Genomic DNA, 24,199 nt, shown 5'->3' on the forward strand with positions numbered 1-24,199 from the left:
GGACATTTTGGAGGGGCAGCAGCAGCCGGTTCCAGGCGCTGACAGGCATCTTCCTCTTCCATGGCGCCATCCAGACCTGCTCCCACCACTACGGCTTATTTTTGGGGTATGTCTTATATTTCTTCAACTCAGGAAAATCCTGCCATGGCTTATTTTGTAGGGATGACTTAAAATATGAGAAACACGGTATTAAGTGCCAATGCACATCCTCTCTAAATTCAGAAGATGTGCCCAAAGCATGGAGCATTATTTAAGCTGATATCTATCCATACAGCAGTGGCTCTTTCAAGATTATCAAATTGTAGTTGCAACTTGTTTCTTACAGACATTCTATTGCAGGGATATTGCAATTTCCTAGAACTAGCTATGCTGTATTTATCAGAAAACCAAATAATTTCCCAAGATAGCACATGCATCGTCACTGCAGCTTCAAATACAGGTTCATTAATATCCTGATTTTCAAAGCTGTGAACTTTGTCTCCCCAGTTGTGGAGTACACATTTAATGTAATTATTTGTTGCCTGAAATAATAGATACAAAACTGTATATTCAAGAGTGCTATGAGATCCATAGTGGGATAAAGGTGGGATATAAATGTGCCAAATAAATATCATTAGAGGACTACACTGGTTGCAGCAGAGAGTGATTAAAAATAAATTTAAATTAAACCAAATTTTAATTCAATTATTTTTAGTAGAAATTACAGTAATCACTACTTTTTTGTTTTAAAGGAAATCTTAAGTTAATGCAAACAGATATGTTAAAATCTACCCCACTTGAAACCGAATCATGACTATATCAGACACACTGAAATAAAGTTGTTTTTCAGCTTCAACAGAAAAAAACAAAGGGAGGGAAATCTCTGTTTTGAGGTTAAGTATTACATATGCTTTAAGCTTGTTCAGACAATCCTATCTCAGACTATTAAGACAATATGCATGAGCTTTTGTCACACACAAAGCTCTATTGTACATGCTGCAATTAAACCAGGAAGCTTCCAATTAACCATACTTTCCCACTTCATCCAAACTAGGAAATGTTATCATCTTTGGAACAAGCCAGGATATTACACCAAAGTTTGAAGCCAGCATATTAGCCCAGTATGGTTAATTAGAAGTTTCCTGATTTAATCAAAGCTTACAGCAAAGGGAAAAACACAGAGACAACCTATGCAGGCAAAAGGCTTGGGTATATCACAACTTTATAATCCAAGGTATGATTGGTCCAAATGTGGCCCATAAATCTGCTGTACAGTGGTACCTCGGGTTACGAACATGATCCGTTCCGGGTCGCAGTTTGTAACCCAAAATGGTCGCAAACCATGTGCACCGCTTCTGCGCATGCACAGAACGTGCGTGCGGCGAAAATACTTCCGGGTTTGCGGAGTTCGTAACCCAAGTTGTTCGTAACCCGAGGTGGCCGTAACCCGAGGTATGACTGTACTTTACTGGAAGAAGAAAAAGAATCATTTCCTTAATAACAATTTAAACAATTTATTTAACTAAAACAGTAACATTATAGCATATGTATCCATGTTTGTTAACAAACATGGTTTAAGTTTAAGTTAAAAAAAAAACCAACTTAGACTGAGTTTCAGCACTCATGAAAAATTTAAAACAAATCCTTATTCTTCAAAAAAAAAAAAAACCCAAATCCTTATTTCCTGATTATAGCCTTTGGACTATAATGTAAATTAAATAGAAAACTATCTTTAGAAATATTTTTTTCCTCCAAAAGCATTTTATTTTAAAAATTCAATTCAAATAAAAAAAATGATTTGAATTTTAAAAATCCATTTAAAAAAATCATTGATTTTTATCCACCCTGACAGTAAGCCATCAGTAGCTCTAGGATCCAGTATTTCACCAGGATCCTCCACTGAACCAGCTGTGTGATCTGTACTTGTTTTACATCCTCTGATGACGGGACTTTAAGGGAGCAGTGCATAAACAAATGCTAGCAAACCTCAATGAACTGAAGCAACCTTGTAAAGAAGAGTGGGCCAAAATTCCTCCACAAGGATGGGAGAGACTGACAGGGTCGTCTCAAGGATATCTGGCGCCGTGGTTCAAAGATCCCTCCGGCGCCCGCCCCCCTCCCCCACATTCAAAAATTCCTCCAGCACCACCACCCCATTTCACCTTTTTACAACGGGGAAGAGGCGGAGGCTCCGGGGCTCGCCCTCGGCCGCCTCCTGGCAGCCCTCACGGTCTGCAAGGGTTTGGCGAAGCGCGCGTCGTGGTGGGCTATGGCGCTTCGGCAGCTCCCGCCGCCATGCCCTGAGGGCCCCTTCGCCAAGGGGGAGATAGGAAAGGCAAGAGGCAGCCCTCCGGGTGGGCAGCGCTCCAATGGGACGGAGGCTCCAGGCGCCGCTCGGCATGGCGGAGGCGAGCGAGGGCAGCGAGCTGATGTGGGGAGGCGACACGTCCGGCCTCCACCTCTTCCGTGGCGCCCTCCAGAACTTGGCGCCGTGGTTCCCCGCACCACTAGCCTCTATGGGTAAGATGCCCCTGGAGACTGATGAAGTCATACAGAAAATGATGACTTATTGCTGAGGTGACTTATTCATGAGGTGTACTTAGTTTTTCACACATAGCTTTTCCACTTTGACTTTATTTCTGCTAAATAAATAATGACACAGTGTAGTATGCAATGTGTTGCTGTTCATCTGGGGTTGTATTTACCTAATTTTAAGACCTCATATGTAAAACCACAGAGTGTGTACTTCCTTTTCCCCATGACTTTATACTACCTAAGTAATCTTTATGTTAACTCTGTAAAGTAGTAAATTATTATTCCGTCATAATATAAGGATAAAGTTGGACCACAACTAGGTCATTTAATCTATCTACAGTAGTTCTCCTACTCATGAGGGATCTGCAATGTAGGATGTAAATACAGTGACCCTGACTAATGGCCAACCACTTTCTGTTACCGTTTCCCCGAAAATAAGACATAGCCATAAAATAAGCCATAGCAGGATTTCTAAGCATTTGTGCAATATAAGCCATACCCCGAAAATAAGACATAGTGATAGGTGCAGTTCTGGAGGGTGCCAAGGAAGAGGAGAGGCTGGACGTGTAATAAAAAATAAGACATCCCCTGAAAATAAGCCATAGTGTGTCTTCTTAAGGAAAAATACATATAAGACAGTGTCTTATTTTCGGGGAAACACGGTACCTCCAGCAAAAGAGAGCCCACCACCTACCAAGGAAGTCTGTTCCACTGTCAAAACTCCTCTTACTGTTAAGGAAGTTTCTCCTACCTTTCAGTCTAAGCCATCTTCTTCTTCATTTGGTCAATAGTTTAATAACTCTACAAGGCATAAAATACAGCCCACTGTTGTTATGCTCATATTGCTCCAAGATCCAGGAAAGTAAAAATGGTATAGAATGACAATCCTGGAACGTTAACTACTGTCACAGACTGAGATCAAGTGAAGCCATTAAATCTCTAAACTGAAGTCATAATACAGATAATACTGTACAGTCAAAGAGTTACAGTGAGGGGGGGGGAGTATTTGATCCCCTGCTAAATTTGCCTGTTTGCCCTCTGACGAAGAAATGACCAGTCCATAATTTTAATGGTGGGTTTTTTAATGGCAGGTTTATTGTAGCTGTGAGAGACAGAATAACAACAGGAAAAACCCCAGAAACCCAGAAGACATTCAAATTATGGACTGGTCATTTCTTCATCAGAGGGCAAATGGGCAAATTTAGCAGGGGCTCAAATACTTTTCCCCCTCACTGTAAGCATGTGGAAAACATTTGATACATTTTATGGGAAGGTAAAGACAGATGATTTTCTGGATGATTAAATTTCCTACATATAAACATATAACAGCAGCAGGCATAACCTATGAGGTTTACAGGATGGATTTTTGCTTCTGCCACCACCTATATTTTATCTCTTGGAAGGGAAGCTCCACAAATGCAGCTCCTGCATAACTGGCACCGACTTAATGTCCCATTGATTGAAAATAGGAACTTCCAAACATCATTCTTAGGAATAAATACATTTTCACCAAAGCAGCAAAAACAACATACCCAAAATTTGGGCTGAAGATATGTTTGGAAGGCCACAAACATTGTTGAGTGTGTAACCCTCTTACCTCATTGCAAAAATAAGTAATTACCGTAACAGTCACTTTTCAGTGCCCATTTCTGAAAGTTGGCCAGATTATTGCAATACACAAGGTAGATTATCAATGCCATTTTTCATACTGATCAACACATTTCGTCTTATACTGGTATACAGCAGAAAAACTAAGACACTTTAGCTACACCTGTGCCTTGAATCAGTTGATTGAAAGGTACTATAACATATTTACTTACATTATTTATTTTTAAAAAGATATTTACTAAGCCTGGATTTTTTACAATTTAGGACAGGCTGAATTTTGCATAGTGAAAGTAAATACAAAAGGGCACACTAGAGAGTAGACACAAAAGATCTGCACGCTAAATTCTACGGGGACACAAAAGATCTGCACGCTAAATTCTACCTTGATTTAGTATATTTTTGAGGAAGTGGTTTGTCTTTCCTTCTGTTCTCTGTGAGTTTGGATGCTTCTTGTTATATTGCCGTTGGCAATATAACTCGGCACAAGGTTTCCCAAGGTGAGGGTGTTAGTTTTCATCAATGCTGGACTCCTGGTCACCATTCTGAATCAAGATTGTGAGCCCAAACATGATTTTTGTGTGATCGCACATTTTGGGGCATGAAGGGTCCAAACTACAGCCATTTGGAAGCTATTTGGCAGGTCTTTGTCAAATCTGTCACGATGGTTCCAACCTGTGCCAATTTAGATGCTTCTGGTGATACTGTCACCTAACTTGACATGAGAGGGCCTGAGGTGGATGAACGGATATTCATCTACATTTGGACACCAGAGGCAGTTTTTAATCAACATTGCAGGTCAAATTAGCCCTAATTAAACTTTAGTTCACAGAGAGAGAAATTGATTTGGGGCCAGGCAGACCCAAGGGTTAGTGTGTGTGTTTGTATGCACAGTCCTAAAACTAAAAAAAATAATGCACTAGCCACTTAAAAATATTTTGAGGTTTCTTCAAGTTCCTGGACAGTGCCAGGCATTTCCCATTAATAATACATAAATAAGGAGCATAATTTTGGAGTAAAATGAAAATCTGATCTAAGTTTCAAATGTGAAAATCAACCCTCAAACTGAAGACACTAAGATGGACACGGCTGGTCCTCTCACAAGTCAATCCCATCTGAAATAGGAAGTATTTGTATTATTGACTTCTCACCAGAGAAAAAAAGTAATGATTGCCCTTCTAGAATTCTCCTAATCTTCAAACATCAAGACTGCTCTGCCCAACCATTTTCCATCACCAGAGAAAACTTCCAAATATTTTCGTTTAAAAAGCAACTACACTGTTGCAAGCAAAGAAACCACACATTATCTCTTTTATCCTAATTATACATATTTCAATGCAGAGTGCTTCCCAGTATGTATCGCCACAAAAAACTCATCTCTCATTTAGTTTCCACACTATTATATGCTGTCAATATACATTCCTTCATCTGTATAGAAAAAGGCAGCATTTAGTCACAAATAACCACAAACATAAGCTTCTGATGTGTTAGGTTGCTCATTGTTTACTTCTGTCCATGCTACAGAAGGGGCTGTTAGTTGATTCCCAGATGTCCTGGATTAGACATATTCCACTTGAATCTACATAAGAGCTCTGCTTATCCCTGGGCTCAGTTAAACCATATGAGCAAATCGCTTTGGAGACTTCTTACAAACTTTGTGGCCAGCTCTCATGGTTCACCTGACGCCCACTCAAAGGATTACAAGCCACATGGGATGAAAATGTGAGTGGGGAAAGGCCATATAAGCAGCCATGATAACCAGTTCCCTCCTGGCCAGCAGTTGAAACAAACAACGTAATTTATTCATGTTAGATTTGGTGTAACGAGTTGCTACGAGTATCAGGCCTGTTTCAAATCTTGCCTCAACTAGGCATGTACTAAGTGGTCTCCACAAGGCACTGTTCTACCAGCCTTAACATATACAGTAATAATAAATACTAGTCCACTTTTCACAGCTGCTGTTAAGGTTACTGAAGACCTTTCCACATGTGAAATATGTTGTGCAAAGGCTGCTTCATACCTTAAAGCTAATGTGTTCATAGCACCCTGATTAATGGAGACGTTAATCAGTCTTGCACAACTCTTCCCAAATAGCAGCAGCTCCTGGTGCAAATCCACTCCATGTTTACATATAAGCATCAAATATTTCTAAGTTACATTTACCCACAGCAAACACAGTTACCATATAAAAGCATATAGTAAAGCCTGGGGGTCAAGTGCAGCCCTCAATGCATCCCTTTCTGGCCCCCAGGACTCTCTTCCAGGCCACACACCCTCCTTGGATGTTTTTGAACTCTCATTCCCCTGAATGGAGGATAAAGAGAGATACACAAATGTGTGTAGAAACTAGCCTAGTGTAAGGTAAAGGTAAAGGGACCCCTGACCATTTGGTCGAGTCGTGACCGACTCTGGGGTTGCGGCGCTCATCTCGCGTTATTGGCCGAGGGAGCTGGCGTACAGCTTCCAGGTCATGTGGCCAGCATGACAAAGCCACTTCTGGCAAACCAGATCAGCACACGTTTACCTTCCTGCTTGGAGCAGTACCTATTTATCTACTTGCACTTTGACGTGCTTTCAAACTGCTAGGTTGGCAGGAGCTGGGACCAAGGAACGGAAGCTCACCCCATCGCGGGGATTCGAACCGCCGACCTTCTGATTGGCAAGCCCTAGGCTCTGTGGTTTAACCCACAGCGCCACCCATGTAGAAGGGTAGAAAAATACACTAACTACTCCACCCACTTTTGCCTCTGCCCCTACCCACCACTGGCTTGCGGGTCCTAGAAGATTGTAGCCAAATGGTATACAAATGTACAGCAAATAGCCTTGGCCAAAAAACTTACAAATACTGTAAGTGAAAGAAAATAATCAGACAAGAGAACTTGAATACAGTCTGGCATTGCTTCATTATGCATGTTAACGTATCAGTCTACTAAACGAGACTGCCATCAGCAGACAGAGACCTATGAAGAGACGCTATTAAAGTAACACTGATGCATCTTACTGTATACTGTATATCAGTGCACAAAGGACATGCTGAGATTGTTTTGTTCATATGTTTTTATTTAAAAAATGCCCAGAAGCAACTGCAGCCCTTGGGCTGAATAACTTTCCAAACTCTTGGTGTCTAGAAACCTATTATTTAACACATTTCTCAAGTGCTCAAACTAACACACATAATCTCACAAAATGCAAGGCAGGTTTATATTATTGTCCTCCTATTGCAAAAGGTGGGGGTGGGGCATGAAGGAAACCTTGATCATAAAGTATTATTATCAAAGCCACTTGCATGCACGGTGGAAGCATTGTTTTTATATTGTATTTTTTAATGCTCCGAACCACCCTGATATCTACGGGTAAGGGCAGTACACAAATCTAAAAAGCAATGATAAATAAGTAATAATAAATCAAACAGCAGAAGCAGCAAACCATGTGAAAGACAAAGTAATGATGGGAGATCCCAGAGCAAGAGGAAAGCACTCTAGAGATAAAAGCCTCTTTTTTCTTTTGCAAAGCCTCCCAACTGACTAAAACCCTGAAGATGCTCCACAGCCTAGAGCAGGACCAGGACAAACACGTGTTTGCGGACACAGGTACCGGGGTTACCTGTAGCTTGCCTGCAGAGCATGCACAACCCAGATCTACAGGTCACCGTAACGTGTGAATCAGCCCTGTGGGGTGTTTTGGAACGAAGAGCACGGGAGGCGATATGGGGGGAGTGGGGCGAAGCGGCCTCGGAAAGGCGGCTCCGGGGAGGCCCGATAACGAGCTAATAACGGGCAGCGGCTGCTCGCGAAGGGGGCGTGGAGCGGGGAGGGCGGCGCTGGCCGCAGCAGCGGGAACAACCGGGGGCCGCCGGCGCTTGCTTACCTTCGGTTCCGCCTAGGCCAGGTACGTGCCCGGAGGGCGGCTGCGCCTCATGAGGGGCCGGCAGAGGGCCAAGTGGGCCCCCAGCCTTCACGGGAGGCGGGGAGGCAGAGTGGGGGCGGAGCCGGGGCCCAGCGGGGAGCAGGGGGGAGGGGCCGGCGGGCTGAGGAACCGCGCCCCCTTCGGCGGGTGCGCCGACCTCCCTGAGGACTAGCGCCGCTCTGCGACTTCCCAGACGCGAAGACGCCGCTGCCTCTGAGGAATTTAATTCCTCTGGCTGCTGGGCTCCCCCCTCCTCTGTCTCTCTCCCTCTCCCTCAGCCTCTCCACTTCCTGCCAGAGGGGGCGCCAAAGAGGCGCTTTTCCGGGCCACGTGACCGCCCCTGCCTCCGACTCCGCCTCGCGCAGGTTTTGCGGTTGCCATGGGGACGAAAAATAGGGCCTAGAGGGGCCTAGCGAGCCCCGCCCTCGCCTATTTTAGCGGGCCGAGCCGGCCCTCCAGTACTTTGCCACCTGGGCAGGTGTGGCTCGTCTTAGCTCGGCCCGGAGAGTGGTAGATTCCGCCGCATCTAGCGGGGCACCGCGGACTCGAGGCCGATGCATTGCTTGCAGGGTTCGCTCCAAGCGCACGCAGGCAGGAATTCAGCCGGTGAAGCTCTAGTGGGAAAGTTGAATCTTTTTGCCTTTTCGCGGCGCTCGAAATAGTCCGTGATTTAAATAAATAATAATAAAAAAGACTTTGTAGGAGCTTGCTATGTCCATAGTCACACACCTATTTACTGTTTCTATTTACAGCATTTCTGTGCTGCTTAATTCTTCGCATTTCTAGGTGGTGCAGATAAAAATAATCTGTAGAAAATAAGACAATTTTTTTTTAACGCATCATAAAACCAAACACAACAAACGGAGGCTCTGCATTTTTCACCTGGGGCCCTGCTCCACACACTGCATCCGAGGGAGGTGTAGACTGAGGGTGGTGGCACAGAAAGAGACCTTTTCAGTGGTGGCTCCCCATTTATGGAATGCTGTTCCCAAGGGGAGGCATGCATGGTGCAATCACTATCTGGCTTTAGGCACCAGGTAAAAAACATTTCTATTTATGCAGGTGTTTGGATCTTAATTTTCCACTTATCTTTTTGTTGTTGATGGATGAGATGTAGTGCGAGTCACTTTCTCCAATTAATACTTTCCTATTTTGTGTTTGGGGTGGCCCTCTGTTTAGGTCAAATCAAATGCACTGCCATCTGCTGGAGGATTATGGTTTGAGTCCACTCTCCGCATCTAGCAGGAATGAATGAATTCTGGCTTATGTTGCAGAGTTCCTAGTAATGAAGTCTTAACTCATTTGGCTTCTCCTTTGCCTCCCTCTTTTCTCCCCCTCCACCAAAATCCCAGCTCTTGGGCCTTCAGGAAAAAATGATCAGGTCAAATTTCTCAATACTGTAGCCCAGTCCAATGCATGTTTACTCAGCGAAGTCCTGTGTTCAAGGAGGTAATGTGTATAGGATTGCAGTCTTACTCTTCTTGTGGGAGGGTTCACGTTACGCTAAATTTCTGCTTGTTGTGTACCCATTTCTATTCGTTTTTAGCTGCTCAGTGCTGCTGCAGTATCGTTTTAAATTTAATATTAATAGAATTTATATAGCCACCAATTTTATATTTCTGTAGCATTGTGGGCAGGGTGGCATATCTCAACAATTGCAGGCAGTTGTAAAAGGATATTATGAGGCATTTGTTGTTGCATATAAAAACTTGGCAAATAATGGTACAGGGGAGGCTATGGGTTGGGATTCAGATGCATTGACCCCAACCAATGTGTGGGAGGGAAGAAATTGGATACTTGCCAATGAATCAATAGGATCTTTTGGGGGGGAATCAAATATATCTTCTAAAAAATCATTGACTAAATACATTTTTCCTGCCTGCTATCGCCCTACTGAATTCAATGAGACTATTGTAGGATTGCAGTATTATAAGCTCTTTCTTCGTCCTTATGGAAAGGCATGTGGGTGTTATATGTTAATCTAAGATTCTGCAAATTAATAGTCTCTAAGGTTCCATAAGTAATTTTTATTCTTTTCCTTTTTTGCAACATATAGAAATGAGAGACTCTATTTCAAGTTGAAGGAGAGAGGGTAAACTATTATGGTGGTTTGCTTTTATTATGTGTGTTTTCATCTATCTGACAGTGCAATCCTACATACGGGTCTATTCAGAAGTGGGTGCTTATAGGTAGGTGCTTATAGTATAACAGATTAAGTTACCTCTCATTCATACTGTTGACAAAAAAATTAAAAAGCATTTCTACAACTTCAGTGCTTAGATGACTACTGCTTCAAGGGAAGAGGATGGTGAGGAAACAGGTCTTCCTTGGCCCCAATGCAGTCACCAGCTGTCACTCAATCTATAACCTCTCCCCCACCCCTTTTTGGAACACCCTTTTTGGCCGTCACCATAGACCATGTTTCTGTCCTCAAAATAGCTTCACTGCCACAGTGAAGCATCTCTGGTGGTGGACCTGCGTGGAGAGGGAGATAGAGAATCCAACAGCTCCTCAAACACCCTTTCCAGGAGCTGAAGATTGTTCTCTCATAAGATCTAGATTTGGTTCCAATATTTTAACTCCTGTCCTGTTCTCTCGCACAATTACCATAGCAAAAAAAAAAGGCTGGTTTGTGTACATAAAAATGTCTTTATTTACATCCATGAATAAGCATGCTACTCTGCTACATTGAAAGGAATTAATGCTTAGCAAATAAATTTCACAGTTGCCAAGATTCTGGACTTCCTTCTCTGGATCTGCAGTAATGAAATACTGAAGAACACTTTGGAAGAAAAGAAGAATTGATCTTCTTGAAACTACAGGTAAGCAAAATCAATTATTAAATAGTAATACCATAGCAGGCAACTGATCAAATATTGTTAAATACTAAATATATTTACATATCACTTATCCTCATAATGAATTGATTGCATATCGACACAGTGCTTGTGGGGTATAGTGACCGCATCATAGTTTCCAAGTCCATTCTGTGCCAGTGCGTGTCTGCTGAAAACATGTGTGGCAAGATGCTTAACAGGTTCTGTGCTGCTCAGTATGAGGCATTATGGTTCATATGTTATCTTTTGTTCCAAATGACGTCAGTCCTTTCTGTAGATGCCACAATTTAAGCTGGGTCTAAGGTTTTGAACTCCAAACTGATGAAGTTGCTAAGTGGTTCGGCTGAAGCCTCTCGAGCTCTAAGTGCCACCTCTGTAAGATGTTCATTTGTCTAGCTGTCCCCAGTAAGAGCAACAATCAATAGGGTCTTGTGGCTTGGCGAGTCTATCTCTGGCTTCTCCCAACAAAGAACAGAGCACAGCCGCAGTGCGCACATGACGGGAGCCTCAGAATGTCTTCCTCATTTTCTCAGGATGCAGATGTTCATGACAGCAGAGAAGGGAAAGCTGGGACATGGAGTTGAATATTTCAAGACTATTCTTCCTAGAATGTTGCTGACCTGCCGGTTTCCCTCCCCATTGCATTTCAAAGTCCAAGGATTCGGAAGGCATCTCGCAAGTCATCAACCTCATAAAGTGGCTGTGAAAGAAAGAAGAGAATGGTCAGGTTTGCAGGAGGCACAAGAAGGAGGACAACAAAAGGTTAGAGGTAAAGCTTAAGACAGGGGTCCCCAGACTTACCGAGCGGCGGGCCGGTGCCCGCCGCGCCGACCGCGCGGTGGGCCGGACGGTAGGGGAGTGCGCGCGCAGCGGGCCGGAGGGCGGGGGAGTGCGCGCCCGTGCGCATGCGCACACGCACACGGGCGGGAAAAAAATCGCCGAAAATCGCTTGTGCGCATGCGTATGGGCCTCCCCCGACCCGGAAGTGCACCAGAAATGACCTCTTCCGGGTCGGGAGAGGCCCGTACGCATGCGCACAAAGGATTTTCGGCGATTTTTTGCCGATTTTTTAGATCGTCGCTGCGCCGCGCGCCGCGAGAGCGGGCGGCGGCGGCGGGGGTCGTCGCGGGCCGGATTGGAAGGCCGATTGGGCCGCATCCGGCCCGGGGGCCGTAGTTTGGGGACCCCTGGCTTAAGAGAACTGAAGAAAAGATCGGGGCAGAAAAAGATGGAGGCTAGTGATCCTGAAAAATCAAGTTAAAGGAAGCAGAGAATGGCAGGTGAGAAAAAACAAAGGAAGGAGGGGGAAGAGGTACAAGAAAAGGGCTAGAAAACCTTGCTCCAGGGTGGAAGGAAATACTTCTCACCAAAAGGATACGGCGGAGCCTCCTGGTTAGACGCACAGAATTTTCATGAAGCCCTTCCCAAGCTTTGAAGGTCTTCTTGCGGTTCTCTACAAAGGTGTTCCAGCAGTAAAAGTAATCTGACAAAAGAGAGACGTGGTGTTCACCTTCCATTGCTCGACTTCCCCTCCAGATCTTTCGCCACCTCCTAAACCCATCCCTCCACCCGGCTTCACCTTTGAAGGTCATGATGGCAATCTGAGCTCCTGCCCGGTGGAGGCGACGCAGCCCCTCGGGTTCGGCATTCCGTTCCTCACAGAAGTACAGGCGGGCAGCAAAGATGCGCAGAGTTAGGTTAGGGTAGGCGTACAAGAAGTCGGCCACGTGCCGGGCGCAGTCATAGCACGGACTCCATGAGGTGAACCAGGTGATCCGATAGCAGTGCCTCGGGTCCAGGTCCCAGGTGGCGATGTAACGCAGGAAGAGAACTTCAACATGGCAACCTGACTGAAGTAGCAACACAGAAGGATGTTGGGGGGTGGGGGTGGAGCAGGACCAAGATAATACCGATAAACAATGAATGGCCAAACAAAGCATTTGTGCCGAGGCACAAGAAGTGAAGGTGTGAGAGAACATAAGACAAGTCTGAAGGTTCCCTGTTTCCAGGACTGAGTTGGTTAGTCTACAAGTAAATGCTTGGACTAGTTTGTACAATTAGCAGAATCCAACGTTTTCCCTCAAGGATACCAATTTGCCTGTGTATTTGAGTGATACCTTCCAGAAACCCTGCCCAGAAACTCAAAAGTACACAAGTAAAAAGCACACCAAAGAGAAGATTAGATGAGCTTTATGCCTATAGTGGTACCTCGGTTTTCGAGCGTAATGCATTCCGGAAGACCATTTGAGTTCTGAAGCATTCAAAAACCGAGGCGCAGACAGTCACGAAAACAAATTGGTTGCAAGAGAGCTCCTGAGATTTTAGCTGAACACAGATTGATTGCATGCGGAAGCCACTTGGCATGTTCGACTTCCGAGGCGTGTTCGAAAACCGAAGCATTTACTTCTGGGTTTACAGCATTCGAAAACCAAAATGTTTGTCAACAGAGACATTCGAACACCAAGGTACCACTGTATAATAATAATAATAAATAAATAATGTATTTATTTATACCCCGCCCATCTGGCTGGGTTTCTGCCACTCTGGGCGGCTCCCAACATCATCATCATCATCATAAAGCGATAAAGTATCAAACATTAAAACTTCCCTAAACAGGGTTGCCTTGTCAGACGTTCTGTATGTGTGTAAAATGAACACATGGGGAGCCAGTGGGGATCAGTACGCGAGCTCCACCACCACCCTGTTTGTTCTCCAGCCTCAAGTCTTTATTTTACATGCAGACACCTCTAAAGGACCCAGATTACAATGTGAAGGGAGGGTGGTTGTGGGGAGCATGCAAGCAAGCCGCTCTCTAGTGTCTCTCTGTCTCAAAGTGCATAGCAATAATAATAATAAATAATAATAATAATAATAATAATAATAATAATAATAATAATAAATAATTTATTATATATACCCCGCCCATCTGGCTGGGTTTCCCCAGCCACTCTGGGCGGCTTCCAACAGAAAAATGAAATAAAATAATATATTAAACATTAAAAGCCACCCTAAACAGGGCTGCCTTCAGATGTCTTCTAAAAGTCTGGTAGTTGTTTTCCTCTTTGACATCTGTTGGGAGGGCGTTCCACAGGGCGGGCGCCACCACCGAGAAGGCCCTCTGCCTGGTTCCCTGCAACTTGGCTTCTCGCAACGAGGGAACTGCCAGAAGGCCCTCGGTGCTGGACCTCAGTGTCCGGGCAGAACGATGGAGGTGGAGACGCTCCTTCAGGTATACTGGACCGAGGCCATTTAGGGCTTTAAAGGTCAGCACAAACACTTTGAACTGTGCTCGGAAATGTACTGGGAGCCAATGTAGATCTTTCAAGACCGGTGTTATGTGGTCTCGGCGGCCGCTCCCAGTTACCAGTCTAGCTGCCGCATTCTGGATTAGTTGTAGTTTCCAGGTCGCCTTCAAAGGTAATAATAGCTAATAATAATAATAATAATAATAATATATAAATATATTATTATATAATATATAATATATTATAATATAATATAATATATTAATATTTATAATATAATTAATACATTAATAAAATATTATTTATACCCTGCCCATCTGGCTGGGTTTCCCCAGCTACTCTGGGCGGCTTCCAACAGAAAAATGAAATAAAATAATCTATTAAACATTAAAAGCCACCCTAAACAGGGCTGCCTTCAGATGTCTTCTAAAAATCTGGTAGCTGTTTTTCTCTTTGACATCTGATGGGAGGGCGTTCCACAGGGCGGGCGCCACCACCGAGAAGGCCCTCTGCCTGGTTCCCTGCAACTTGGCTTCTCGCAACAAGGGAACCACCAGAAGGCCCTCGGTACTGGATCTCAGTGTCCGCGCAGAACGATGGGGGTGGTAAAGTTTTGCCATTTGGTTCTGCTGTTTGTATTATCTGGCCATTAGATTAAGATGTTTAGAAGGTATAGGGGTGATTGGAGGGGAAATGGAAGAATGGGGAGTGGAGGTGCTTGCTCTTAGGCGGGGGCAAATCCATATGTTGGTTCAAATAGAATGCTGTATGGATTTCTGAGGGTCTTAGCCAGGCAGCCCCACACTGCGGCCCTCCAGATGTTTTGGCCTACAACTCCCATGATCCCTAGCTAACAGGACCAGTGGTCGGGGAAGATGGGAATTGTAGTCCAAAACATCTGGAGGGCCAAAGTCTGGGGATTAGCTATAGACCTTGTATTCTATTAGTGGTGCCATTGCTGTTTCCGTGTCATCAGTTCCTATGTCACTCTAGTCATGTTGGAACTGAGATGCCACAACATGGTTACTGCTAATTCCGCACCCACTCCTCTTGAAGGCTGGGCAACATTGGCATAGGAAGCAATCATATTGTCAGGCCATCCAATGTGATCTCTCAAAATCCAGCAGTACTGAACCAGTGTGGGAATATGCAGAAATGGCAATTGCACTGCTGGGTGAAATGATTCTAACCTGAGAGTGAAATGGATTGCTAAAATTATGGATAAGGTGCTGAGCATTCCAGTGCTCATTAGTGCAGAAGGATGTATTTATGGATATGAGCTTCACTCATCTTTTTGTACCTTATTGCGCAGATATCCAAAGTCCAGGGAGCAGGATGTTGCACTGTTCCGCCGTTTGACCACATAGCAAAGGTACGTTTCGTGACGGCCTTTGGCCCAGCGCAAGTTCTTGAAGTTGTAGAGGAATTTCTTTTGTTTCAGAAGGACACTGCGGAGGGAAACAGACATTGAAGTCGTGTGTATTCAAGTATGAATGGGGACAGCTGTGATCTGAACAGAGAGCAACTTTAGTGGAGTCCATTGGTTCAGGGAAAAATATATAGAAATGAGAATTCCTGGATGCCAGGATTCAAGTTTGGGGCAAGTTCTCTTTGGTGAGAGAACCCCAGCAGAGATTTAAAGTCACAAAATTTGCAGCAATCTAAAGCGTGGTAATATAGGCTGTAAAACCTTAATGTGTGCCCTTTAAAAAGTTCCTTCCAAGGTTTTCCAGTTCTCCCAGCACAGGAAAAAGACCACACATTTGGCAAGTTACAAATGGTTTACATACAAACTCTTCAAAGGTCAGGTTCATGTGCTTTGGAAAAGTTGAACAGGCAGTAAACCCGAGCTCAGTTACAAAGTGGTAAAAATTTCTAGATTATTATAGGAACTCAAGTGTGGCTCGTGAAACCCATGCTGAAACCTCTTTGCATGCTGAGCTTCTCGGGTAGACTAAGGGTGAACAAAGGCTATTATCACCATCATTCCCCACTAAGTTTAAGAATAAGAATACATAAAATGCCATGATGTCTGCCACAGGCTCCTTTCTATATAATGTCTGTAAAGCAGGGTGGGAGCAAGTGTGCAAAGTACAGAGCAGGAGTGTGAAAAACTCTGTTCACCAAAGCGAAACATTCACTCCCCCAAAGGCAATGCAAAACAGAAGCGAATGGGTTAAAAATAATCCCAGCGCACCATCACCTCCTTTCTCTGCACTCTCAGTATGGGCTCAGCCAGCTACTTTAGTTTCCACGCATGGATGATCTGAGGGTGGACTGAAACACAGGCTTTATCAGTTCAAGCACTCACACAAGCCCAATATAATGACCCGATGCCAACAGAAAGGCTGGGTCCTATCTCACCTTCAAAGCAAACTAGTTTTTACTGTAGCATGGCAAGCTCCCTGGGCTATATTGACAACTTCATAAGCCCATGAAGTTTATAGGTGCTTTCAGATGGTTTCAGTTCTATGGGTGAGAGTCAATGTCATACTAAGGCGAATGTTCCGAAGACCTCCCCTCTTCCTGTGTCCCCAAGCCCGTGCATTGTTCTGAGGGGTTTCCCAATACTCCGGAGGTGTTGGGGGGGGGCAGTTGTGAGTGAAGCCCTGTTGCACTAGCAGAAGTGTTGGCTTCCACTACTGGAACTGGGTAAGGTAAGGTAAAAGGTAAAGGACCCCTAGACGGTTACGTCCAGTCAAAGGCGACTATGGGGTGCGGCACTCATCTCGCTTCAGGCTGAGGGAGCCGGTGCTTGAACGCAGACAGCTTTCGGGGTCATGTGGCCAGCATGACTAAACCACTTCTGGTGCAGCAGGACACCATGACGAGTACCAGAGCGCACGGAAATGCCGTTTACCTTCCCGCCGGAGCGGTACCTATTGATCTACTTGCACTGGCGTGCTTTTGAACTGCTAGGTTGGCAGAAGCTGGGACAGAACAAGGGGAGCTCACCCCGTCACGTAGATTCGAACCACCAACCTTCCAATTGGCACACCTGAAAGGCTCAGTGGTTTAGACCACAGCGCCACCCGTGTCCACATTGGAACCAGGTAGTTGAATCTGGCCTTATATTCCCAGGGCTACAGTGGGAAGATGCATATATGGAGTGACATGTTTGGGCCATAGGAAACAGCACCTGTGCTAATTTATATCCATTATTTGCTGCAGTTGTAATTTCCAGCAGATTATAGGTCAGGAGTGGGTAACCTTTATTTTCTCTCATGGGCCACATTTTATTGGGAATAATCTGCCAGCCCATGGTGGATGGGGCTCAAATCAAAAGTTGGAGGGACTTTGAAATATTTCAGGGTTGCTTACCTCCCCCCCCCCCCACTCCTCTTTGCTCTGTCCATTTCAGCTTCCCCTGCCCCATTTCCCCCCATCCATTTACACAGCTTAGAACCATTCACTTGCAGAAGGCTCCTCTTTGCATCCCTCCATCCATCTCAGCTCTGTCCATTTCCAGGGGTCATCCAGACTTCCATTGGTGCCATCACTTTCCTCCTCAAGCCTCTGCTCCAGGCTAAAGCAGGCTAGAGTGCTCTGACATAACAGCTAGTTTGCCATGAGAAACTCATTCACTGATTAAACGTCCCTGTGGAACCAAAGCAGCTTCCCATAGAGGAGACCTCTATGTACTTTAATTCTGGCCTAGCCTTCTTCCAAACAACCTTCATTAGATTCAGGCACATCAAGCTTGCTACATCAAGTGTGATTGAATCATCTAGTCACTTCTGATGCAAAGAATAAAATATCTACCCTAAGAAGGGGCTTCCTGTTATGTTTCTGTATGAGTCACTGTTCTGGGCTTGTTTCTTTGCACCAGAAGGCATGCGCAGAATATTTGCTCATGCAGAAACACAGGGGGGTGGATTCCTATGACGGACTCCTCTTCTGAGTAATTCTTACTTGTAAACACTCTAAGGGTGCATAAGAATGTGCAACATTTGAATAGTGGTCCCCACTGTCAAAGCACACACCTTCTCCCCTCCCCCAATAGCTATCAAGTTTTCCATTTTCTCGCGAGGAAGCCTATCCAGCATAAGGGAATTTCCCTTTTAAAAAGGGAGAACTTGACAGCTATGCCCCCCCAACATACAAATTTCCCTTCAAGATGGAATTTCTGTGTATTTGCAACAGAGATTGGCTGTGCATCGCACAGATAAGCTGCAATTTGTATGATCAAATGAACCAACCTCCATTCCCCTTCCCTAGGCAGATTTCCAACATTTTAAAGCATTGGCAAGTGTACATTTAATTGAATAAATGTGCATAAAAACTTTACAAATGAAAATGGCTGAGAGTCCCCCTGAAGCATGGGGTGGGGGAAGAGATGGAAAGCTGATAGCTGAACATGTGGCAATCACATTGTGCACAGCAGAGAGGAAAAGCAGGCTCCCACTTAAGAATAAGAAAAATTGCTGAGCGCAGTTTCTTTTTTAAATACTGTACATGCACACCCATTGCATTTGTTGACCCATTATATATGTGCACATCCTAAAAACAATTTGGATCTCTCAGTCTGGTAGTATGCAGAAGAACTTGGACTGCTTCCAAGTCCTAGTGCCCCATTGAAAAAATCTGGTCCCAGAATAAGAAATAGCTATGTGTGAAAAGCCAATCCTGGTGTAGCGGTTCAAAAGCAGATTGCATGTTAAAATGGTTAAAGGGGCTTTGAGAGGCAGGCAAGAGTTCCTTGCATCTATAATCCTGTCTTATCAGCACCGGCCTTTCTTGCATCATGGCAACCCTGTGAAGTAGGTTAGGGTGAAGAAATAATGAATTGCCCAAGTGCACCCTGTGAGTCTCACTGCCAAGAAAAGATTTGAACATGGGCTTCAATTCCCAAGCAGTGCTCTTCCCACTGCACCCCACTGCCTCAACAGAAGTAGATTGCAACCTCTGATTTCCAGAACAGAAACCGGGGACTTGTGGCAGCCCAAGGTTAATAAGCACTTTCACACCCGTCTGAATCCAAGGGGCAAGACTTAAGCACATGTGTATTAGTTGCTATAATAAATGGGGGCTTGAAAGGGCTTATATTTGGCTGTCATGTCCCCCAAAGTTTCCACTCTTCTGGAAATGGGAGTTCACAAACTACAGTACTCCAAAGTGGGGTAGGGAAAAGCATGCCATGAGACATTTTTTTCCAGATGAATCTCATAAAGTCTTCTAATTCTTTAATGAATTATTAGCTTTCCCATTTGCCCAGATTAACCCAGGGAAATTTTCAACCCTTTGCTGGGGTAATCCTGAGGTAAGGGTGAGAGGGAGCTGAGAAACTAGAGGCAGATCGCAGGGTGAGGTGAAAACTCAAATAGTATCTTGCACCATTTTCAGCGGCAGGCGGCACAAAATGAGAGACTCTTTGTGGTTGCTGTGGACATACTCCTAAAGTAGCTAACTCACATCTAATTTAAAGAAATGAAACAGAGGAGGAGGAGGTACTCAGTACAAGTTAATATAAGTTATGCTACAATACAACTCGATACACGTTATGATCCTCCATAACCAAGGAGGAGTGTTTTACGAATAATATAAATATGACATATTCTGAGATTCTTAATTGTGCATCTAAGGACAAGTGCACACTCACAAGGTGGACTGGAAGACCTATAATTTAAGACCAATCAGGTCTTAATTTTGAATTCGTTAAAAAAATCATTTTTCTTTTTAAATGATATATTATGTTTTTAATTTTTATCAGCTGAAAAGGAGCTCCATTGTGAGACAAAAAACAAGACAAAGATAATATGATAAATAGACAAATAGATATGAGTCATTTACATCTGGAAACTGCAATTAGATGCATTCATCTATAGAAAGCTGCTTTCTTGATTATCCCAAAATAAAAGATGCATTTGTTGATTATAATGCTTTCTTTTTGCTAATGCGAATGAGTGCAGATTCAGAAAATTTGTAATTAGATTCATTCATCTATAGGCTAGACAGGTGTTCTGTTAGCACCCATGCATGCAAAGTATTGGAAATCTTTATTGGAGAAACACTTCTTGATGCGGGAAAACATAAGCTTTTGAGTTACACAGAAATCTCACTCCACTTGTCTAATTATTTTAATTGCCCCAAAAGGCATTGTAACCAAAGCCTAAGCATGTGAAACTGTATATAATCGTTCTCTGTTAAACTCATTGCCCTCCCCTCTGTTGCACCCAGCATCGTTGATTGTAAGCTCCTTGGGGCAGGTGCCTGTTTCTTCTGATTATGTTATTATATAAACTACCATGGACATGAAAGTCAAGAAGAAGAAATAATAATGATATCCCTTATTTTCAAGAGTGTATGGAACAAACTGAATTAAAGGGGGGGCAGAATGTATAAGTAAACCATGTGCAGAGAGAGAGAGAGAAAGAACAAAAAAATTACTGGGGACATGGTAGAAAACAATGATAAAACGTGTGTGAGCAAGAGAGAGAGAAAGAGTCAACAGCATCAGAATATTGGTTAGTGAGAGATATGGGAAGAAGCCATCTGGAGAGCTGAGTCAGATGGGGAAAAGAGAATAAAACACAGAATAAGTTCATACTCGGTGAATTCAGTGATGTAGCAATTCACTGGGGCAAATGTTGCCCATTTACCTGTCCATGGCTGCGCTGGGCTGATGTGGGAAGTCGCTTTGAGTCACCAAGCTGCTACGCCGGGTGTCTGAATAGCCTTATGACTGTGGTACAGAAATGAGAAGTGTCGTTGGGGTGGGTGTTCCCAACCCCCTCGACTCCCCTTAGGAGTCATTTTGTCTGGGGTGGAGTTACACAGTTCGCTGGAGTTGTGGGCCCCCATTCTAAAAAAATATGCTTGGTTCTGATTGGCTCCAGTTTCTTCAGCCTCCTCCCTCCTTAGAAATATATTTGTCAATTATAACATTAAAATGTAGGTAGGTAAGAAAAATAATTACTGGTTCCAGCAAATAATAAAAAAATTGGTGCGCCTAAGTTTTACTTTCAGTTGCCCCAAGGCTAGTCTTGTGCCTCAGTTGGTTTATTTTCCTTTTTTGTACTTTAAATTTCCTTGGAGACCCCACCCCCCCCAAAAAAAATACATTATGAAAACTTGTATTCCCACACATACACCGCAACCAATAACAGTATACATCTGTAAAGCATGTAATGGATGCTTTAGTTGTGATTCCTGTGTTGTAGGGGGTTGGACTGGATGACCCTTGGGGTCCCTTCCAAGTCTACAATTCTATGATTCTATGTTCCTATTGAGTGATCCACAAATTAGTATCGCCCCTTGGAACTGGCCTTTGGTTTTCTGGAGAATGTGCAAAGGAAACAAGGCACCACCATTTTCCCGCTTCGTTCCTCTTGCCAATCTCAAATTGTGAGTCAATTTTCCCATAATGCTCTCTTGTGCCCAAGCATTCAAATTCCTCCGTTGGTTTTCTAGCAAAGGGGCTGTGTGGTGTAGTGGTTAAGAGCGGTGGACTCGTAATCTGGTGAACAGGTTCGCTTCCCCGCTCCTCCACATTCAGCGGCTGGGTGACCTTGGGCTAGTCACACTTCTCTGAAGTCTCTCAGCCTCACTCACCTCACAGAGTGTTTGTTGTGGGGGAGGAAGGGAAAGGAGAATGTTAGCTGCTTTGAGACTCCTTCAGGTAGTGATAAAGCAGGATATCAAATCCAAACGCCGCTGCCTCCTCTTCTTCTTCAATGAATGCTATGCAGGCTGGACTTAATGGGTCCAGGGGTCCTTTACCTTTACCTTTTTTCTCTTTCTCTCCTTGGGACTCCACCGCTGTGCTCCTCAGCTTCCTAAGGAACAGCCAGGGGTGTAGCATGGGTTACCAGTGCTTGGGGCAGGGCAAGTGTTGTGCCCCCCCCCCTGACTGGGCAGCAGTCAGTTCCTTCACCAGCCAGCATCTAATCAAGGGAGTCTCGTCTTGCAAACTAGCCCCAACCTGGGAGCAGAGAGAAGGCATAGAAAAGAGAGGCCAGCCGGCGGTGGGGTATGTGGGTGTGGCACACGCAGGAATCCTTTTGCCGGCCATGGGGAGAAGGAAGAAGCGTCCCTGCCCCAAAGTGCTCGGGCCTCGTTGCACCTCTTCAGAATTTTGTGCCCGGGGCTACGGCTCCTCTGCTGCACCCATGCTACGGCACTGGGAACAGCTGGGATTGGTCCAAAGGAGGCTGGACTGCAGCAGGAGAAACTTGCTGCTTGCTTACTATCACTGTGCCATTGAGAGCGTGCTTATGTATGGCTTATGTTTGTGGTATGGAAGCTGCACTTGTCGGGATAGGACAGTGTTGAGCAGAATTATCAAAACAGCTGAGAGTATCATTGGTTGTTCTCTCTCTACCTTAGAACATATTTATACCATCAGGTGCCACAGAAAGGCACTAGCCACATCAAGAGATTCATCGCATCCTGGTCATCGTTTCTTTGAGCTCCTGCCATCGGGACGGAGATATAGAACAATGAAGGCGAGAACGAGCCGTCTCAAGAAGAGTTTCTTTCCTCGAGCAATTTTGGCCTTAAATGGAAATTCTGGACTTCGAAGTCATTTTATTTTCATTTGTTTGCTGTTCTGTATTGTATTGTGCTCATTAGTATTTTAATTCATGTCGAGTGTTTTAATTGAGTTGATACAGCAATCGAGAAATTTCGTTGTTCCCGCAAGGGGACAATGACAATAAAGATCTATTCTATCTTTAACTGGAGCCCTACCTCTTCTTCCCAAAGCTCAACTGATCAGTGGGGAGGGTACTTGGTGGTCAGGATGAGTCAGCCGGCCAGCAGTAGCTGGGATGGTGGCAGGGGTAAGGGAGGGGGCTCAGATGGCACACTTCTGAACTGGAGCTAGACAGCAAGGCTATGTGTCATGCAGACTATGCACACTCAGCAGAGGATTGAATAGTGCCCTGAGAATGTACAAAACACCGTCAAGATACGCACATTTCCCAGGCCTGCTGGAAATTATGTATATTGGCCTGGCATAGTGCACAAATGCAAACAGATTATGTGCACAGTCTCCACAAAGCCTGGCGAATGTGCACAACAGCCAGTTATTATGCACATTAACTGTGCATTACTGTATATCTTCATATACAGTCTTGAGTGCTCAAAGAACTTCATATACATGAAATAAGTGCCCTCATAACCGTCCTATCATGTACAGTAGGTAAGTGTAATGGAATGTCACATTGCAGAAGGGATAGTGGCTTGCTCAAGGTTACCTGGCAAATTCCTGCGGAGGGACTTCTTGGTTCTCGGCTCAGCCTCCCAGCTACTGTGGCACCCTAACTCACATGCCTGCCATGGATGCTTTGGTTTAGATTCCTGCATTGCAGGGGGTTGGACTAGATGATCCTTGGGATCCCTTCCAACTCTAGTGTTATATGATTCTATGTGACATCTAGCAACTCTGAGCCAACGGCCTCTTCTGGAACTGTGGAGAGAGAAAAATACTTCACATCAAATTATTTGTTTTTTTCAAAAGCACACACAATGTGACATCAGATTTGATTGTACGTCATACTTGCTAACGAAGCACACTGGCTCTCCTAACCTCTTCAGCACGGCTGTTTGGTCCTAGATACTGAAGCTTTTACGATGATGTTCCTCAAGAATATCATCCCGAATACACATCTCAGAACTGATACTGTAGAACTGGAGAAGATGCAAAAAATGGGAAGCAAAATGATCTTGAGCCCATTGATCGACCTTGCCACTGATTGACACACGTTTGGATGTGATAACTGCAACATCAAGGGACAACTTGCATGTATGAATACCTCATGTAGAACTTTTTTTAATGTTTCTTCAGATGCAGGGCTTGACAATTAAGCCTGTTCACACAAACACACGGTTGCTAATCAAGTGTAGAGAAACAAAGTGATATACCTGCATGTGTGAAGCAGGGGTGCATTAGGAAAGCTTGCATTTGATGGGCATTGCCTTTAAAAATCCCTTGACCCATCCACTCTCACTGAAGATTCAGTCAGCAGTAACCTGGCCAAAACTCAATTGCAGAATGGAAATACCATACATTTCAGCCAAAGCACTTTGTCTGTGTAATCAACAGGAAGTGGTGTGATCTGCTTGTAAGATATAAATAACTGTTTATTTTCC

At 44.3% G+C, this 24,199-nt stretch overlaps 2 protein-coding genes and 1 long non-coding RNA gene across 7 annotated transcripts in view; 1 reads left to right on the forward strand and 2 right to left on the reverse strand.

The window, feature by feature from the left end:
- PHC1 (polyhomeotic homolog 1) overlaps positions 1–8,305 on the reverse strand; it is a 32,326-nt gene extending 24,021 nt beyond the window's left edge. For all 4 annotated transcript variants that reach the window (XM_035140634.2, XM_035140632.2, XM_035140631.2 and 1 more), the window contains exon 1: positions 7,987–8,305. The gene's annotated coding sequence lies outside the window, so the exon portion shown is untranslated. The remainder of the gene's footprint in view (positions 1–7,986) is intronic.
- Positions 8,306–9,623: 1,318 nt separating this feature from the next.
- Positions 9,624–22,623, forward strand: LOC118097953 (uncharacterized). The gene is made up of 3 exons (XR_004694101.2): positions 9,624–10,847; positions 15,420–15,479; positions 22,433–22,623. It is a non-coding gene; the product is annotated as an uncharacterized LOC118097953 (long non-coding RNA).
- Positions 11,509–15,608, reverse strand: AICDA (activation induced cytidine deaminase). Of its 2 annotated transcripts, none has more exons than XM_035141274.2 (4): positions 15,408–15,608; positions 12,442–12,712; positions 12,230–12,315; positions 11,509–11,562 (listed from the first exon to the last, which is right to left on the reverse strand). In XM_035141274.2, exons 1-4 carry the CDS (start codon positions 15,573–15,575, stop codon positions 11,509–11,511), a joined length of 579 nt encoding a protein of 192 aa, XP_034997165.1. In that variant the 5' UTR covers positions 15,576–15,608. The 2 variants fall into 2 exon arrangements, with proteins under 2 accessions (XP_034997165.1, XP_034997163.1); XM_035141272.2 differs by having other exon boundaries at positions 12,230–12,345.
- Positions 22,624–24,199: the final 1,576 nt, after the last annotated feature.

The sequence above is a fragment of the Zootoca vivipara genome, chromosome 16, assembly GCF_963506605.1.
Source record: "Zootoca vivipara chromosome 16, rZooViv1.1, whole genome shotgun sequence".
Lineage (NCBI taxonomy): Eukaryota > Metazoa > Chordata > Lepidosauria > Squamata > Lacertidae > Zootoca > Zootoca vivipara.

Bases quoted from the DNA above. Each gene is read 5' to 3' on its own strand.
- AICDA (XM_035141272.2), bottom strand. From the start codon at position 15,575: ATGTCTGTTTCCCTCCGCAGTGTCCTTCTGAAACAAAAGAAATTCCTC. The intron at 12,713-15,407 runs GTACAAAAAGAT...TTGCTACTTCAG, and splicing joins TTGGATATCTGCGCAATAAG to TCAGGTTGCCATGTTGAAGT. The intron at 11,563-12,229 runs GTGAGAAGTATT...TTTCTTTCACAG, and splicing joins GGCTCCGCCGTATCCTTTTG to CCACTTTATGAGGTTGATGA.